Below are 20,335 nucleotides of genomic sequence, written 5' to 3'. Positions count from 1 at the left end.
AGTCTACAGCCAAGTCTATTGTATTTGCCTTGTACTGTCTGCATAGTTTTACACTTACATATAGTCTGTAATCCCAAAATACTTATATGCAATAGCACAACAGAGGGCAGCAGTCTGCTCAAATCACATCACAACTGTGCTGGAATGGGAATTTTTTGCTGAGTTCACCTGTAAGCCCCATAATCTGAGCAGTGTCTGATCTTTAATGTCTCTGCAAAGAGCAGATGAGTCTTTGGTCTTAAAAAAAAACAAAAAACAAAAAAAACACACACACACAGGGACAACTGTGCTTGAAGGAGCAAATGGAATATCTAAAATTCAAACTAAAGGTTCTAACAAGTGCAGGTATTTCAACCCTGATTTTTACACCCTTATCTCCTTGGCACAAGGCAGGGACCTTACAGGTCTTCATTAGAACACTTAATCTCTTTTGCTCCATTTTAACTCACCTTACCTTCAAGTCTGTGAAGGTACTTACAGTCTTGGTAGAGAAGACAGAGAAACGGTGAGAAGGAAAAAGTTACCCCCATTTTATGAGTGCAGCACTCAGCCACAGAGAGTAAGTGGCTTGCTCAAAGTCACAGGCTGTGGCAGAGCAAAGGAACCTAGATCTTTTGACTGTAAATCCATTGCCTCAACCACAGTGCCAACCTTCCTTCCTATCCACTAAAATAGTCTGAGTCACACATTTCCTGCAAATACCTGAAAGCTAATCAGTCACACAACTAGAATCAAGCCTTATGACACAGTTAATGACACAAAAATTTTACCTCCTCAGAAACAGAGTCCTAAGTTGCTATGGTTTGGATAACTTAGATATCAATACTTTTGAAGTTCAATTTCAACTGAACTTCAAAAAGCTTGAAAACTCTTCAACAAGCTTGAAAATATTAAATGGCAACATTCTTGGAGTATTGATGAAAAGCAAGAGCTGAAGCAATCTATTATTGCATTGTAAACTTCTTCAAAGTTCCAGGATGGGTGCTAGGTTTCTTCTATGATATTTTGTATACTAGATAAGACCAGCAGTCCATCTAGTCCAATAGTCTCTCTCAGGACAGTGGTCAAATGCTTCACAAGGAATATACAAAGAAACTTGTAAGACCAAGATAAAATTTTCTAGCTAGAAGAGTTGTATTCACCTACTACCATTGTTATATTCTTGGACTACATTTTCTGTACTAGTTTAGTAGACCCCAAACAGTTTATCAGGTCATACTGATAACAAAAAAATCTAGTAAGTCAATGGATTTGAATGAGGAAAATTAACTTCATTTTATTTATAGTATATTTTATAATATATATTTAAAGTTCAGACACAAGAACAAGGATTAGACTGTAAAACATTTTATTGAAAGTTGTCCAAAACCCAGTCAATCAAGTGATTATCTGTGCTACTAAGGCTCATTGTTCTGAGCTGTATAAAAACATCCCAATATTTAAACTGAAGACTAGATTAGTGTAGTTAAGGCACTTGAGATGTAAGTTAACTTAGTGAACTGCGAACTTGAATAACAGTAACATTCTAGTTTGAATGAAGTAGTTATTTCTTATGTATTTTATAGTCCAAAGAAAAGTTCCATATCTCTTGCCCTCCTGGAACAGGGGAGAGGACAAGAAATTACTTATTTATAACATCCTTCATGATAAATGACCTCTAGGAATTTGTCCTGCTCTGTAACAGGTAGCACTTTCTAATCAAGCTGCAAGAGTTTGCACTAGTACTGGTGCTGGAATTCTTAGTTATGGCCCATTTTTAAGACTAAATGGGCTGAGGCATAAGAAGTTAAGTCTCTTCCTTCTCAGGAATAGGATGGAGAAGGAAGTGTTTCGGGGGACACACTATGCTTGGTTAGAGGAAATAAGAGCAGAAAATAAAGCAGAAAGGGCTACTATAAGGCTATGAGAATCTCCACCAAGGTAATAGTGTTATCCTGGAATCATACCCGTAATCCCCCACCCATCCAATCTTCCTATTAAGTAAGGCTGAAGGAAACTAGAATAAGTTAAAGGAGGTGGCAAATCACAGTTCCAAATTACAATGACTCAAAGTGCTGGCATGTCTGCTTTTTTGGCAGGAGTCTGAAAACATTTATATACCACATTTAGGATCCCTCTGTTTTATCAGCTGAAACGGACTATCTTTTGGACTATTTTTCAGATTACAATTTTTCAAAATCAGCTACCGCGAAGGAAGAAAAGGCTAAGAACATTCTGAACCTTGGACTATGCAGACTGGATTCACTGTGCCAGCATTTATAGCATACAGAGGAATTTCAGTATCAGGCAAAGAGGGTCCTCAATGTCCACTTAACAGGGCAATGTAATCAGAAGGGAAAGGGGGATTGCCTCAAACTTATTAGACAGTTCAGAACAGCAGAGTCTGCGACAAACTGTGGGTCATTTTATTAAAAATACATCAGTGTCTTTTTGATGGTGGGAAGTGTTGAGAATTGAGGGGAAACTCAATATCAAACCACTCTGGATAACTTCATTCAAGGTTCCACATATGTTCACTAGTGCTATATGTTATAACTTTCCCTTACTCTGTGGGGATAATAATTTGCACTGCACTGCAGTTAAGTACAAGAGACTCAGGTCGAAGAACTGTAATATCTGCACATTTGCTGCTAGAAGCCGGAGTGTGTTCTAGAAAAAAGGAAGAGATTTCCAGGTACATGCTGCGTTTGGCTCTCTCATTCATGAAAGGGTATAACCCAAGCATCAGTGTTATGAAAAAAGGGAAAAGAAAATGAGAGAAACCAAAAGGGTGAGAGGAAAGATAAAGGAATTAAAAAAAAAAAAATACAACCCCCACACCATTGAGGAAGCAGGAAACAAAATTATCAAACCAAATGTAAGTACTGTTTCTAGTTATTTTAAAGAAACACTGTTAGTCCATAATCTAAGTTTTGAATTCCATTAGGTTTAAAGTAAAATGGTTTAACATGATATAAAGCTTATGAAAAAAGACTGAATCTTAATACTCCATGTGACTTTCAGAGCAAACTGTCATTTTAAGGCACTACACATTTTCTTTGGTTCAGTGTTTAACTATCTCATTCATGTTCAAAAGAGGTAGCATGAACCACATGCATTTAGCTCTTCAGTTCCATTACACAGTTTCAGAGCTGACAACTTTCAAATGCTCCCAGTCTATGGAATCCTTTAGCTCATCAGGAAACTGCAATAAAACACAGGGTATTAAAAGTAAAATTCACTGAAGCAAAGAAATAAACAATTTAGTTTTCTAGGCAGTTTCATTCAGAATGATTAGGGGCATATGGGAGACTATAACATGACGAACTGAGTATGGTGCAATTGAGGTGAAAATAATTGGGGATCAGTCACGCTATAGTAAGTCCTATAGCAACTGAAAAGTTAAATTGATTGACTCTGGAGGGACCTAGGAATATAAAATCCCGTTTAATTGGCAACTGTTTAACCTGTTAATTGATTAAAAGGAGGTGAACAGGGAGCTGATCCAGCCTGGCTGGAGCCCCCTTGCCATAGGCAGGGGCTCCATGGGAGCAAACCCTATGGTGGACCACCCCACCCTCCGGGCTGGAGCAACCCCCTACCTGTGACAGGCGGGGAATTGCTCCAGCTGTTAACCTTAGCCAGTAGCCTCACCCATCAAGGGTGAGGCTTACTGGTTAATCAGTTAAACCTTCACAACTCTGTCCATTGCTCTGGAAGCAAGCCCTCATTAGTTCCAAAACACACTATGGGTTTTAATAAATTTTGTTTTGAAAGAACATTTGCCCTGGCAGAGAGAGATGAAAATATCAGCCTACATAAGCAAGTGCAAATCATAAACTAGCCACAGAAGAAGAGGGCATTGGTAGTTGACTTCCTAACTCTCATTCGTACTTTTAAAAATTTTCCCCAGAAGGATAAAGTATTTACAAAGCCTCCTGATTAGGACTTCAGCCCCCCAAAAAGCATACTACATGTTCCATATAACAAATAAAGAGACACAGGCAACTCTGAAGATCTCACGCCCAAAAAATTTAGAATTCAAGGTAGAATTTAGGTTTCAAATCCCTTAATGAGCTTTGAAAAAAAAAAATCTAATTTCTAATGAGGTAACAAGAAAGAAAGAGGTGATTTGGGGAAAAAAATAAATCAAGGGAAAAAAGCTTTAAAGCAATCAAATGTTTACTCCTATTACCCTATTTATGGTGAGCAATGACAGTGTTGCATTAAAGATGTTTTATACTAAGTAATTTTGGGGTTCTTATTTATTCTCTACCTATCAGATTATATAAAGTACCATGGCATTTTTTTTCTTTTATTTTGAACTGGACAGAGAAAATAGTGGCCTTAACTGTTGACTACCAAAGTTTCTGCTCATTACTGCAATCAACCAGTTTTTATGTCTCTAGTTTCACCATAAAATGAGAAGTGTTTTCAGGACCGTTTGTTTTCCATCTTTCTTCTGAAGTAGACTTCAGGCAAAGTATTGTTTTTTTAATAGTCATCCACTTATGTAAAAGAAGTACTGGGAAGGGAAACCCCAATCAGAATGGATGTAAGGGTAATAGTTTATTCATTTTTAGTTACACCCTTAACTATAAAAGTAGCACCCTTATCCTGTTATAAAATCTCAATGCTTTAAGTCACTGTCCCTTTATTTACAGCAATACTCTTCAATCAATACCATAGTTACATGAACCCCTATGAATTAAAGCACATCAATTTAAACACCAAAAAAGACATACCTGTATGGATAGCCATGGTATTTAGATCTGAAGACAGAGAGCAGCCAGCTGAAGAATAATACCACGAGGCCAACTCCAGCTATACACATTACTGTAGATAAGAACAGAGTACAAAATAAAATGATCAGAGAAGTCCATCCTAAAAACACCACTCACTATGAACAGGGCTTACAAATGCTCAACCACAGCTAAATCTCCACCTGCTGCACTCAATGAGAATTTAATTGTGGATGTCAACAGGAGCAGAATTAGGGACTGCTGAGACCCTTTGAAAAAGTTTCATCCAGCAATGTTGGCAGATTAGCTGCCAACTTTTGCAAGACTTCAGGCCTCAGCCGAGCACTGACTAATTCAAACCAGTCAGTTTTTTCCTGTGCGTTAGCATAGTTAAGATGGGTATAGAACAGTGTTTCTCAAAGTTGTCTGCTAAACCACTTTGAGAAACCTGTTAACTGGTCACACTGGTTTATTTACTTATGGTGCTGCGGTCACAGCGCCTCATGGCTCCTATTGGCTCTGTTTCGCTGTTTGCCACCAAAGGGAGCCACAAGAAGCAGCGGTCCAGTCCATGCCAATTCCCAAGGCTCCCCTTGGCTTCAAACGGTGAAACAGAGCCAATAGGAGCCACGAGGCTCCGTGGCTGAGGTGCCAGTAAGTAAACAAACTGGCGTGGCCAGTTTACAGGTTTCTCAAAGTGGTTTCACAGACCACTTTGAGAAACACTGGTATAGAACTTACAACGTGATTAGACTTCATGAAATGTATGTAAATGACTCTATGCATTGATCTCACTTATATTATCTTTATCACTCGCTATAAAAGGTAATATTTAAATTTTTACTTTGTAACTGTAAAAAAAAAAAAAAAAGTTTGCTCTGCAACTGAGCCCAGCCAGCAGGGATCGTCTCCTGTCCCTCAAGAAGATGTATCAAAACTAAATGGGTCATTGTGAGACATCATAACATAAAGACTTTGGCTATGTCTACAAAGTGCACCTCACAATAGTGCGGCAGTGCTGCTGCAGCCGAGCTATTGTAAGGTACACTGCATGGCTGCTCTTTATCGCCAGGAGAGCTTTCATAGCAACAAAATAAAACCATCCACTATGAGGGGCAGCAGCTTCATCAATCGAATTGTGGCTCCTGAGGATGAAATATTGTCCACAGCTGCACTTTTTGTCATTAAAACTTGTTTGGGAAGTGTTTTTTCACATCCCCATGTGTCAAAAGGTTTAACAACAGAAGTGCAATATAGACTTAGCCTTTGTTAATTGCCCCTTCCACCACTGAAGAGGTTACAAACAAAAGGGCTCACTCCATCAGCTTGAATTCTGAAAGAGAGAAGTACAAACAGCTGACCAGAAAATTTTTCATCTCTTTTGCTGTTTGGACTCTTGCAGTGTCAGAGTTATGAAACAGAAGCAGAGCTCTGCGAGGTTAACCTGGGATAGTCCTAAAAGACATTTAGAGTTGACATGACATACGAGTACAAATGTATCACCTTTTGCAACCACACACTGTAACTCATTTATTTATATGTGTTTGCCTATTTTAAACCTAGTCAGCAAATATTACATAGCATTTATTAAAGTCCATGTATCCTAGAATGCTTTTTTTGTTTTCCTGTACCTCTCTGAGCTCCTACAAATGCTTCTGTAGGAACAGAAAGTTCACCTCTTTTGGTATACTGTGCACAACAGTTCCATCAGGTACAGGAAAGCATACCTCCCCCTTTTTCTCCCCCTCTCTCGTTAGGGGAAGTTGGGTGGTAGCAGAGCAAAGAAACGAAAAGCTAGTATCATTTAGGGATGTAAGAGTATAGCTGTTTAAATGGGTAACCAATAAGCTTATCCATTACCCAAACGGTTACATGGGGCTCCTGGTCCATCTCCTGGGAAACCACCTGCTGCCCCCCCATGTTGTTGCCTCTATTTCTACACTCTTACACCGCTAGAAATAACTTTGAGTTTTACTATTTTGCTACATTTCTACACTGAACTAAGAATTAAATAAAGAGAGCCTAAACACCTTGAAAAAATACATATACTAAGAAGAGTGCTAGCAGTGCAGCAAACTGCTGTACTGGAAACATTTCCTGAAGACATGTTTCCTAGATGGAGATTAAACCTTTCAATTAAGCAACAATATACACTGCTTGGATTAGAGGTAGTACTTACTTTTTCTTTTCCCCACATCCATATCAGAGGTAGCAGCTTCATGCAGTAATACCATTCCTAAAGTAACACCACCATCTGCAAAAGCTGCTTAAGGCTAAACTGACAGACACAATATTCTTATTTTTAAATGTAATAAATCCATTCAGTCATAAACACATGGCACATATACAACTTAAAGACTCCCCAGCCAAGATAGACATGGCAGAAAAATTACAATCAACATACCGTAATTGGTAATATTCCAGGAAACACAGAAGACCAAAAACCATGAAAATGTCAGGGATCTGTTTAACTGCACTAGCTAAATATCAAAATTAGATTGAGAAAGTTTGCAACAAATAGCACTTTTCCTCAGAAAGAGGGAGGTATGAATTAAGATCTTGTCTCTAATTCATAATGCTCTACCTTGTTGACCTCCCCATGCTGATGAGAAGATTCTCAAAAGCATGTCCATATTATTTAACTTCTTTTACATTAACTATCATCTTGTTAGGCTATTTCTCAATTTTTGTTTATTTGACAGACTATTCCAGGCACAAACAGCAAAGTTCGAACCTTTTCTGATATTCAGTTTGAACTATTTTTCACCAGTAAGAATATTGCTAAAATTGAGGACAAGATTTACAAGCTGGTTATGCTGTATTTGACCATAAGGTCTACTGACATAGGAAAATCTATACACAACACAACAGAAAAGTAACAATACCTTAAAAAGGAAAGCAAAAGCCCAGTTTTGGGATAGGTGGTATTTATGACAACACTTTTTCCTTTAAAAAAAAAAAAAAAAAAAAAAACTCCCATACTGTTCGATAAATGCACTGAAATTTGGAAACCCTTTCAAAATACAGTAAAACAAACTCTATCACCAAGTTAAAATAACTTAAATCAAAAGTGTGCTAAAAGAAAAAAAAAAGATTCATGGTGCTTTATATCTAAGTTACCATTAATTGCTTCATTCACCTGAACTCAGAAGCTATATTGTAGTTACACTTCATTATTGTAATGAGATTAAAAAAACCTGAGCATACAATTTGCTGAAATAAAAAAGATTCTGATGGAAAGAAAAATAATTCACAGAAGACCCATTCTGAAGCCAGATAAAACTGGATACCAGCTGAGAATTACAAGGTCAACTGTAATTTTTTGTTTTGGTTTTAGAAGTAGGAGTATGAAACAATGAGAATGTTAATGTAATTTTATGTTTGGGATCATTTATATAAACTGTACTCCCAAAATGCGTAACAGAATTAAACAACAAAAAGGAAAGGAATTGGGGGAGGAGGGTAGGAAAAAAAAGGTACAGTGAATTTTCAGAAAAGACGACAGCTTGAAGTAGAAACACCCTGGAAAGTCTGCTCCAGATGGCAACAGCTGTAACAGAGAGGCTCATGCACCAGTCACCTTATTTTGTGAAAGGAAAAAGGAGGAAAAAAAGGAGGGGGAAAAGGAGGAAAAAGAAAAAGGGAAGCCAGAGTATATTACAGAGAGCCTGAAGGAACAGGGAAGGGAATTTTGTAGTAGATTTTGAAATCAACCACTAGATGGGGAGATAGTGCACTAGCTTGATATTATTACAGCACATTTTCTACTCTTTGTACATTGAAAATGTAGGCAGGGGTATCTGGAGAGCAGGGACTTTGAGGCTCTAGAAAAGGTTGTCACCATAGAAAAAGATGAGCAGACAAATTCCTAGACAAGGATTTCAGTAAGGAGATATTGTAGTGACATACTGAGACGATGTAAAAGTAGGAATTGGTGGGCTTACAGAAACACGAAAGATGGATGAAGAGGAAAGTTTAGAGCCAAGGACAAATAAGATTACTGACAGTGGAAGAGGGGGAAAAAAAACCCTGCATGTCTTAGCTGAGGAATAATTGGAGTGGAGTTGAATTGGAAGATACTCCTCTTCTCCAGAAAGGGGGAAAGAAAAAAAAGAAAAAAAAAACCTTTAAAAACATAGATGAAGGTAGCAGTGACAAAGCTGCTTTTTCTACCCACCCACTCCCAAATCCTTTCCTTTTTTTGATTTAATTCTGTTAGGCAAAAATAGCATAATAGTAAGGTGGAGATAATAACAGGACAACTTAGATGTGTGCAGTGGCCTTTGAACTAAGCATCTATGGGATTCCATTGGAGAGGAGATCTTGGTACAAAGGAAAGAATCCATCAATGGTGAGAGAAAAAATGGTTAGTTCTACTTCCACCTACTATTACAGACACCAACACAGGCTGTCTCAAAAAATGTAGTGATCCATAGCTTCATTTAAGGATATATCGAGTCCCAGGAGAAAGAAAAGGGAGACAAGAATCACCGTAACCTAATCCTGTTGAACTGACAGGCTGTTGGCATAAGAGAAGGTTGACTGCTGGCATATTATAAAGGCACTACAAGGTTTTGGTCATCATTATAAGTATTATGTTACAGGTTGAATCTTAGCAAACTACTATAGTGAAGAGAGAATGTATAGATTTGGCAAAAAACTAAATTGCCATCAGATGTGTATATTTCACTACAAAGGATACTAAACAGTAGAACAATGTGTGTTTCAGCCACAAATTGGGCTTGGCTGCTTCCATGGATATAGTTCTGTAAAAGACAAAATTCAATTAAGAAACTTTTGAGCAGAATTTAACGTAATTAGTTAGAGAGATAAAATCTTGGGCTAGATTCTCTTTCGGGAATAGAGTATAGGTGTCCCAGGCCAGCGGGGACAAAAGTGGTGTTGTGCCACCTTTGTACCATCCAGATTTTTGCAGGGCCAAAACCATCCTTCAGTTATGTGTTAGAGCCAGACCCAGGGTTCTTTTAATTCACAGAAGTGTTACCCAGTGTGTCCAGCTGCCCAGATTCTCTTTAGTGCAGTGCAGAGTACTATAAGCATTTCTTCTCCTGCCTCTCCAATTAACGCTCTTTTTCTCCTGGTTTGCTGGGTATTGTGAGGATGAGTAGCATAAACTTGCGTACACCACACCCAAATGTGATGAGAATTCTCCACTAGCACCTTGTGGGCTCTACATGTTGGGCCCAAGAATCAAACACTTCATGTCTTCCCAAGATAAAAAAAAAGGGGGGGGGAGAAAGAAAGAAACTAAAAGAAAGTTACCAATGGGAAGAGTTAAGAACAGAATGAAGAATAAAGCTCAAGTCTAAACAAAAGGATTTTTAAAATTATGTTGGCGGAGAAAAAAAAAAAATCTGCTATATATGCCCTTGAGAATGAAACAAGCAGAAAGCAATTGCAAAACACAGGAAATGCTGATAAGAAAAACATTCAAAATGAAACAAATATTTTCCACTGACGGTGACTCAGACATAATATAAAATATTAAGCATTGGGTTTTTTTTTTTTTTTTTAAGAAGGTCACAAACAGCTTAGACTATATGGGGGAGAAAGTTTTATTGCTAGTCAGCTACATACAAAAAGCTTTGCATATGCAGAGTTATGTTAGATCCAAGCACAACAATATTCTTGACCAGCAGTTCAGCAATACTTTATAACACTCTCAGAATTAAAAAGGAACATGTGATTTGAAATCTGTCTGTCTAAGTGAAGATCAAGATATGCTGACGAATAAACGTCACATTTTACTCAGAGGTTAACTGAAAGATCTGTGAAGCAGCGTTCACTCCTGTGTTAGTATGTGGGGCACAGGCATGCGCCTAGTACAATGAAAAGCACTAGATGATATGCAAGGCAGAACCAAAGGTCAGGACTGATTAATACAACTTTTTACTAAATCACAGGATTACATTCTTATGAAAGTTCAATAAAACATCACCAAAGAGGACAAAAGCATGTCTGAATAAATACAAATAGAAATAATTTTACATGCTAGTTACTGGGTGTGTGGGAAGAGAAGCAAAGTTGTACATATATTTAAAAAAAAAAAAAAAAAAAAAAAAGGTTCAGCTTCCAAGAGCCAATAAAACTATATAGCCCTTGAGAATCTGAAAGCAGCAGAAAAAAGATGCTTAAAAGTCCAACTGCTGTCACTTCTCCCTCTGCCTGGAGATGTCTTTGTCACTTCCATGCAAACATCTTAAAAATAAAACTGAGTAGAGCAATGGGGGCCATCTGAGAGATGGAATGAAAACATTTGGAGAAGAGACAAAAGTGGATGGGTTTAAGGTAAAAAGACAATTCTATTAAAATAATGTACTGCCAAAGTTTAAGCAGACAGTGCAACTATTGTGCTTCCTCTACACTAATTAGTAACAAGAATATATGGTAGAAGAAAGCAATTAGTAAAATATCTACAAAATGTAATTTAAAGTTTGGAAAAAGAAAATAAAACAGGTAGCATTTCTTACACACCAAACATGTTATACAATAATTTTTACTTAACTTCTGATATGTCTACAGCAATAATGAAAGCTTTCTCTTTTAAAAAACGCAAGATACTTGAAACTAAGAAGTCTCAACGTTTTTAAAAAAGCTTTAAAAAAATGGAACTAGGAGACAATATAGTTCCCTCTAAAGAAATGGTTTTCCCTTCTCCTAATACAGGATGCAGTCTAATGCTAAAAAGGGAGTGCTCTACATGCCATCTAGTCATGAATTAGAGTGATTTATCATACAGAGCTGAGCATGGCATGTCATTTGGCTGGTCAAAATGATAATTCTTAGTCTGAGGAGCGACTACATTTCCAGTTGTATTTGTATGTATTTTATTGCACACAAGAGAAATGACTAAAAAAGACAAAACACTTAAACTGAATCAAATATATAGCCATTTTTGTATTGGGTAATAAGATTAATACCACTATTCTTGTGGAACTGATGCTAAATTATAAGGCACTACAGCAAACGGACTGGCTGTAATGAAATTCAAAGCAACCAGTATATACGGTCACATTTACTTTATGTCCTGTAAGTATTTACAACTATGTAGTAAACATAATGGACAAATTCTGACTTCACTTATTTGTGATAAAACCCAAAATATTAATCAAAATCCATAACAGAAAGATCACGTTTCTTCCTCTTTCTTAGCAAAAAGAATGGTAGGACTAAATGTGGATCCCTCTAAATCAGAGGTGAGCCAACTTTTTGGCTTGAAGGCCACATCTTGGTATGGAAATTGTATGGCGCACCATGAATGCTCTGGGTTAGGGTCAGAAATGAAAAGCTCCAGCTGTGAGCTCAAAGGTTGAGTCAGGGTTGAGGAGTTTGGGCTGTAAGGGGGTACTCTGGGCTAGGGTTGATGGGTTCAGAAGGCAAGAGGAGGATCAGGGTTGGGAAAGGGACTAGGGCCCAGAAGGGGCTCCGGGTGCAGGCTTAAGTACTGCTTACATCAAGCAGCTCCCAGCAGAAGCAGCAGCAGGTCCCTCCTTTGGCTCCCATATAGATGCACAGCCAACCAGGTCTGCATGCTGCTCTGTCTGCAGATACTACCCCACACAGCTCCCACTGGTCAGGGTTCCTGGCCAATGGGAGCTGCAGAGCTGGTGCCCTGAGTGGGAGCAATGTGCAGAGCATTCTAGCTGCCCCTGGTTCCAGGAGCCATGACACACGTGGAGGAGTGCAAGCACCTGACCCCGCTCTGGTGGGAGGTTGAGAGCCTGAGTAAAAGGTCTGATGGATTGAATATGGAATGCAGGCCGCAGTTTGTCCATCCCTGCTCTAAATCCATGCTAGAATCCTGAATAATTTCCTGTTCACATATCTTATCTTAAGGCCCTTCTTTCACAATCCCTATACTTGTGGCAGAGGATAGATAGATAGTCCTTCTAAGCCAGTTAAATACTATGCCTCAAATTTGCCCACTGACTGCTCAAGTGCTTCTTCTATAGAATTTCTACTCTTGTTCACTTGGGAAGCAAGAAGTCAGAAACAAAATTCACATCCTGGATTTTGTGTTTTTAACATGGATCGTTTAATTGTAATCCTACAAAGACTTACCACTTGTCCTGAATGGGGATTCTTATGAGCATATGGTGGCCCTCTGATGTGATTCCACATTTGGCCTGATGTCATTGCTAGCACAAAACACTAGAAAGGAACAACATAGAACAAATCAATATAAATCTCTTCATTCAGTTCTCATCTTTGCAATTCACTTCACCCAGGAATGTATAGATGATGATATCTCCTTATACTCTGCATAGCACAGTATCTCTTATTAATCAATAATGTCTTCTCACCAACGGCAACACATTTGAATTGAAAGTCTTGCAGTCAGTTAGTACTACTAGTCAACCAAAAAGGAAAGCTAGATGAACCTCATCTTCAATAACCAAAAATATGGATATTTCCTTCCAGAAGTATTTGAGAAGTCATGGCTTTTATAAATCATCTGAACTTAAACCTGGAAGTCTAAGGGAGGCATAAATAACCCTTTATGTAAAATATTAATATTGTAGTACAGGGAAAGCTTTATTAGCCAGCATTTATGGGGAATGAAGGTTGCCAGTTACTTAAATGTGCTATATAACAAAGCTTATTGCTCTGCTCCTACCCCCTATCAACAGCTCCAGCTCCCAGCAGCTTGAGGCAGGCTGAGGGGGAAGGATGATGTTGATGACGTGCCTGCTGATGATGTCAGCCAGCAGTGCTGGCTGTCAGAAGCCCCACAACCACCAGCTGGACAGATGGGAGTCAAACACATGCATCTGTCTTGGGGCTGGCGGCAATGCTGGTTAACAAGTATTACGAAGTGCCAGATAAAGCTTTCACTGTAATATAGCCTGCATTACACTGAACTTCTGGTCCCAGTACTTCTGGATTTTGCCATTATGATCAAAAGACCCATTACCGTGTACTACATTCTAGCCAAGATGTTCTCTCTTCTTAGAAGAACAATAAGCTCACATTTCAAGGAACACTGGTTTGCCAAACTAGATCAGGTCACTGTCTCATCAAGTCTGGTATCAACTAACAGCAAGTAAAACCACACACAAAAGCAATATAGCAAAGATTTTTTTCCAATCTTCTGAATGCTATAGACATATGCCCTGATAAATAACATAAATGACTGTATTCTGAACAACTTCAAACACTTGTTGGTCATAAAATTATTCAGCCCTTTTTATAATTCCAGCACCTGTACCAATACTTAATATTTAGAAATGCAATTCCAGATGACAAATAGCAAATGTTTGCATTTAAAGCCTGTATTTTCTTATTCTGAAAAATGAGTATTACTGGAGAAGACTAGGGATAATCAGATCCTAAGTATAACCTGGGTAAAACCTCAGTTTAAATAAAATTCACACTATAATAAAATGTGTTCAGGGATGTGACATGTGGTCTATCCTCAGCAGTCCTAAATTGCTCATGTTCAGCTTACACTGGGAGAATCTGGTTTATAATAAGATCAGTTGCAGGGAAATGTTTATTTTTTTTAATCACTTTCCATGCAGGAGAGATAACAGAGTGCAGTATTTCCTTCTCTTTAAATTCAATCTGGATCAAGATGAAACAGGGAGGTTAAAAAAAAGTAATTTTGCTTACCAAAGCAGCAAAAGCCCATCCAGTTTTGTTATAGAGAAAATCCAAGTTACTTCTCCGTAAGTACACAAGGCCACCAATGACTGCCAGCAGCAAACCCAGCATCAAGGGACCAGCATAATTTGGAGGTCTTATCACTCGAATCTAGGCAAGTAGAAAAGGTTAAGTTCAAAAAAACTTTTTGTAAAGACATGATGAAGAATATGGAGAAATGAATCTATACCAGCATACATAACATACTAACATAATATTTCTTTAGTAATCCTAACAGTAGTCAAGAAATTCATGTTTTTTAATACAACTTTTGGAGCAAAATCTGTTTGACCTATTTACTATTCTGCCTGTAATAACAAAATAGCTTTATTTCCATAGATGTGGATGACTTATAAAGTGATTTGGAATCATTCTAGACGAAGGCACGAAATAAATGTAAAATATAATGTAGCATGTAGCAAAAATTACCTGTTTTTAAAAGATCTAGAAAGCTCAGCCAGACATAGCTGGGCACAGGATCTGCTTAGAATAGTGTCACTAAGAACACAAATAGAACAGATTTCCTTCACCACATTATATATCCAGCAAACAGACTCTCCACAGCTAGAGTTACATCACAGGAAGGAAATGAAAGTGCATCTATACTTACATTGACATCAGTTCTATCAGCTATCCAGCGAGCAAGCTGTTCAGCTGCAAAACCTCGCACCTGCAGCTCATATGTGTCACCCCTTTTAGGTTTCCCTTTAGCTGGGAAGTTAATGAATGTTGGAGCTGAATTCATATTTAGCTGCATTGAAAAGATTAATAAATAGAAGTAGAAGTGAAGCATCAAATATTAAGATATTTAGCCATTTAAGCTTTTCTTATTTTAAGTTTCTCAAGTTTTGTCCTGTAGCTTATGCATGTAAACAGAAGAGCTATTAATAAAATAGATATTATTACTTTAACAAAAAATAATATTTTGACTTGAACACTTCTCATAAAATGGTCTAGGACACACAAAAATCCATGACACAACATTAGAGATACAGTACATTAGTCAGGTGCATTCTTGTTGGATTCTCTATATTTTCTTCTCTTTTTAGTATCCAAAGTGTTCGGAGACACACACACAATTATTTGATGCCCAATGCCTCCCAGACCACAATTTAATACTGGTTATTCCCCCATTAGGTTTAACACAGCACTGTTTATTCTCTAATATAATCCGTGTTCTCATGTCTTCAGTATTCACATCTGTGGTTGGCAAAGAACCTGAACTCCTGAAGCTTGTTTATAGGCATAAATGCTATTCTTGCCTTTACTCATAAAAGGAAAATTTGAGAGTCTTTGTATTCAAGTATATCTGTAAAGAAAACTATATAGTATTATCTACAGGAAACATATTGGCATTAAAAGATAATCACATATATCTTAGGCTATGTCTACACTACAGAGTTTTTCCGGGATACCAAAAGTATCCCAGACAAACTCTGCCACATCCAGGGAACACATCTGCTTTTTCGGATCAGTTTCCTAAAAAGCAGACGTGTTCTTTTGGAAGCCCCGTATTCCTCATTTTATAAGGGCTCTTCCGAAAAAGGAGATTTTTCCCCACATTTGGCCCCAGGTAGATGGGCCAAATGTTGGAAAAGCCTCTTCCGAAAAGAGAATCAGAAAAATAACTTTTTCCAAAAAAGAACTGCAGAGTAGACATAGCCTTAAAGAATATTGATAAGCCTTCTTTTAACGTGTTCTAGCATATTCCTCTAGGGTATGTCTAGACTACATGGCTCCGTTGACAGAGCCATGTAGATGAGTTTACTAGACATAGGAAAATGAAGCGGCGATTTAAATAATCACCGCTTCATTTACATCAAAATAGCCGCCATGCTGTGCCGATCAGCTGTTTGGCGGCACAGCAGGGCAGTTTGGACGCGCCGCAGTTGACAAGGGAAGCTTTTGTAGACCGCTCCAGTAAACCTCATTTCACGAAGCATAACGGAGCGGTCGACAAAGGCTTCCCTTGTCGACCGCGGTGCGTCCAGACTGCCCCGCTGTGCCGCCAAACAGCTGATCGGCACTGCGCGGTGGCCATTTTGATGTAAATGAAGTGGCGATTATTTAAATTGCCACTTCATTTTCCTATGTCTAGTAAACTCATCTACATGGCTCTGTCAACGGAGCCATGTGGTCTAGACATAATCATAGAATACCTGCATAAAATTTCCAACAGCAAGGCTTCATCAGGGTTTCTTCATGAGCCCAAACCTTTTCAGGGTGTGTAAAACTTTCAGTGGCATTAGAGTGAATTATGCTTTCAGACTGAAATAATCATAGCATTCAGATTGTGGCAAATCAGTTATAAAATCTGATTTTCCCTTTGGTTCAATATGAAGCACAGAGAGGTACAAACTGTAATCACAGTTTATAAATCTTCGAAATCAAGATCTGATAATTCTCTGAAAACAAATTAACACAAACATAGCGTGTAATCTGAGGCAAGAACTATGATAAATAACAGCTTGTATCATTGAACTGCACAGATTCCAAGTAACTTGGAAGAATGCAAGGAATGTAGCATTTCTAGTTTCTTCAGATGATTTTATACCTTTTTTTTTTTAAGATTTGTTTCCATCTTAAGAGACAGACCACAGATTCTTTGCCCATAATATGGACTTTCATATTCAGGGGGAAAAAAATGAAGTGAGTTGACATTTAAAGTGTAGTTTACTGTGCATTCACAGTAATTTGTCATATTTCTGAAAATCAAGTGGGACATGAAAATATTTTCACTTAGGGTACGTCTAGACTACCGCGTTTTGTCGACGGAAGTTTTGTCGACAGATACTGTCGACAAAACTTCCGTCGACAATTTGCGTCCAGACACATGGAGTTCTGTTGACAAAGCAAGCCGCTTTGTCGACAAAACTCCATAGTCTGGACGCAACGTTACAGGCAATAACACCTTCTGTTGACAGAACTCTGTCGACAGAAGGTGTTTTGCCTCGTAAAATGAGGTATACCAGCGTCGACAAAACCGCGGAGTTCTGTCGACGTTATGTCGACAGAACTCCGCGGTAGTGTAGACGCTGGTATTGTTTTGTCGACAAAAGTCCACTTTTGTCGACAAAACTAGGTAGTCTAGACACACCCTAAATTAAAAATATCAGTTTTCTGATACTACTCCTTTAAATAGGACACCTCCAGTTTCTTAAAAATAGCTTCATAAGAAATAAAATGTTTTCTTCCCCCCTCCCATGCCACTGTTTAGGATTAGAAGTCTTTTGCAAACTGAAAACATTTAAAATTAATTCCAATATTTTACAAGTTATTACAATTCCACTATTATGTTAAATGGCATTACAAAAATTAGACAAAAAAGACCTAATTAGCTCATACAGTCCATCATTCATGCCTATTCAGCACTGCTGTCTACATAGTAGTAGTAGTTTGGCCTATTAGTGCTACTGACATATCAGAAAACAAAGCTTGCTTATTTCTCATGGATTGGAGCAGTGGTGGGCAACCTGCAGCCCAAGGATTGCATGCAGCCATTTGGATTCTATGTGTGGCACATGAGATATTTTGTTTATCACTGCCCTCACTCAGGATTGCCAGATTCTGCTGGTTTTCATCCACATAGTTTTATTCCTACCAGTATTACTAACGTGACACACAATTAAAGCAAGGGCACGGGAAGTGAAGTGCATGCTGATTACACACATTGACCGCGAGAGCCACGTGCTCTCTCTGCTTCCAAATCAAAGCACTGCTACCTTTCAATTGGCACAACCCACAAGTAACAGGTATGCAATCACAGTTAGCAAAAGTATCCTATCCTAGGAGGCAGTCTTGTTTACGACAATCTTGCTGCCCACTTAAATGGAGGACCACTCACGTGATCCACTCACTAGCCTAAGCTGCCCCTCTCTAGATTGGAGGGTTGTGGGTTTTTTTTTTTTTTTTAAACAAATATCTGTGCAGTTTTTATTTTGCAGGTTTTGGTTTGTTTATTACAAGTTGGCCATCATCCCTCATTATGGTAATACTGTAACATAATACCTTTTGTACTGTAGATTTCACAGGGTCTCCTCAACAGTCTAATACAAAAAATCACTTAAAATAGATATATTACCATCTGAAATACATCTGAGCCTTCATCAAAATCCACCATGGCAAAAAAAACCTTATTGGTAAACGCACTGGAGTATCGCCAGGAGTTTGCCAGAATCTGGTATTCTTCATCAGCCTGCCTGCAAAAACAAACACATAAAACAAAATGCTATACTCATGAGGGTATGTCCAAAATGTAATTGCACCAGAGGGACCTGAGAACATACTTCATGTTTGAGCTGGAAGGAACACATCTTCCATTCTCACCAAAACTCTTTTTAAGGATCTGATATAGTATAACTGTAAATAAATACACTAGATATAAGTAAAATCTCACACTGCAAGGTTCAACAGCAAACTTGTTGAGCCCATTCACCCACAAAGATTAATGTTGATTCCTGCATTTGTCCAAAAACGTCTTTTTCTTAATGCACAGCTGCAGTGATTGTAGCACAAAAATCAAAATAGTTAATATGACTTTTGATGATCATTTATTATGTTTTAGTAGCTCTCTCCCATTCTGAAACTACTCAATTTTTTTTTTTTTAAAAGGCTGATGGAAAATTAGGGGGTACAGTTTTTACCGATAACAGAGCATGGCGCTTTTTACAGTAACTGTTTATAGAACTGAATTAAGTCCATACTTGCACACAACACATTGTCTGTGAGGCTGAAGAGCAGTGAACATCACAACCACCGAGTAATTTCTTGGTGGTGCCTTTACAAGGCGACGAAACTTGTCTCCATTCATTCGAATAACAGCTCTTTTGCTGGCCCACTCCATCAGCTGGCTAACTTTTTCAGATAAAACCATCTAAAAATAAAGTCAGAAATGTTTATTTTTTTAAAAAAGGACTGAATATTAAAGAGTCTTGTCTTTTGATACTCTGAACCGTTAACAATCTCATGATGACATTTTAACAAGGTGACGGAAATCCACAAGAAAACAAGACACACATTATGTGGTCAGGTTGAGAATCCACAGTTCTTTATCACAATGATGTTCCATGGGAGTTCTGAGCGCTCAGTACAGCCCAAAAAACGAAGTCAAAAGCCAATAATCAGGCATTAGTGTACCAAGAAAACAGATCCTAATAATGTTCAGTACTACTTAAACAAGCCAATTGATTTACATTAAATTATAGATTAGTTTTGGTCACTTCCTGTAACTGAAGAACATTGCGGGGAGGGGTGGAATCAACATCTCAGTTGCAATGATTTTTCTATTCTTGAAACTGCATATAGGCTCCATTCTCTTTAGCTAATCTAGACAAACCCATACACAAGTAGTGCAATCTTTTTTCGCATACAGAAACAGGGATCTGCACATAAGCTTGGACACATCTTAGTGACAACAACAAAGTAAAACGTCTCCATTTCTTCCCTGCCGATGACCACAGATCACTTGTCCACCGGCAGGGGCTGGCTCCCCACGCTACCCCCTCCGGGCGGAGTGCACCCCACGGGGGGGGGCCCTAAATAGTTGAGAGCCCGGCTCCCCGCGATGCCCCCTCTGCGAGCAAAGGGCACCCCCCCCCCCCAGGCAGGACGCCGGCTCCCCAAGGCTGGGCAAAGCAGCCACGGGCATGGCCGAACCGGGCCGACCTCCCCCAGCAGCAGGGGGCTGGGTAGACTATAGCTCCGGGGTCCCCAGGTTGGTCCCCCCCTCACCTCCTTCTTCTTCTGCCCCGCAGCCCAAGGCCCCTCGCCGGCCATCAACACCATCAAGACCCCCAACATCAGCACCCGCAGCGCCGCCATGTCCTCGCCTTCCCCCGGCACCCGTCGCCTATTGGCCGAGCCCCTACTCCGGCACCGCTCTATTGGCCGGGCAAGACTGACAGAGCACTTCCCGGTCCCCCTACTTGGCTCCGGCTCATTTTCGATTGGTC

The 20,335-nt window shown here is 38.8% G+C and overlaps 1 protein-coding gene across 1 annotated transcript; it reads right to left on the bottom strand.

The window, feature by feature from the left end:
* Nucleotides 1-1,250: 1,250 nt before the first annotated feature.
* MAGT1 (magnesium transporter 1) lies at nt 1,251-20,273 on the bottom strand. The gene is made up of 10 exons (XM_006136194.5): nt 20,115-20,273; nt 19,088-19,257; nt 18,466-18,583; nt 14,995-15,135; nt 14,355-14,495; nt 12,804-12,893; nt 9,424-9,487; nt 6,901-6,975; nt 4,725-4,815; nt 1,251-3,184 (listed from the first exon to the last, which is right to left on the bottom strand). The coding sequence occupies exons 1-10, from the start codon at nt 20,202-20,204 to the stop codon at nt 3,169-3,171; spliced, it is 996 nt and encodes a 331-aa protein (XP_006136256.3). The 5' UTR covers nt 20,205-20,273; the 3' UTR covers nt 1,251-3,168.
* Nucleotides 20,274-20,335: the final 62 nt, after the last annotated feature.

The sequence above is a fragment of the Pelodiscus sinensis genome, chromosome 13 (assembly GCF_052426305.1).
Source record: "Pelodiscus sinensis isolate ZL-2025 chromosome 13, ASM5242630v1, whole genome shotgun sequence".
Taxonomy (NCBI): Eukaryota; Metazoa; Chordata; order Testudines; family Trionychidae; genus Pelodiscus; species Pelodiscus sinensis.
This window is presented reverse-complemented; position numbering and strand designations above follow the sequence as displayed.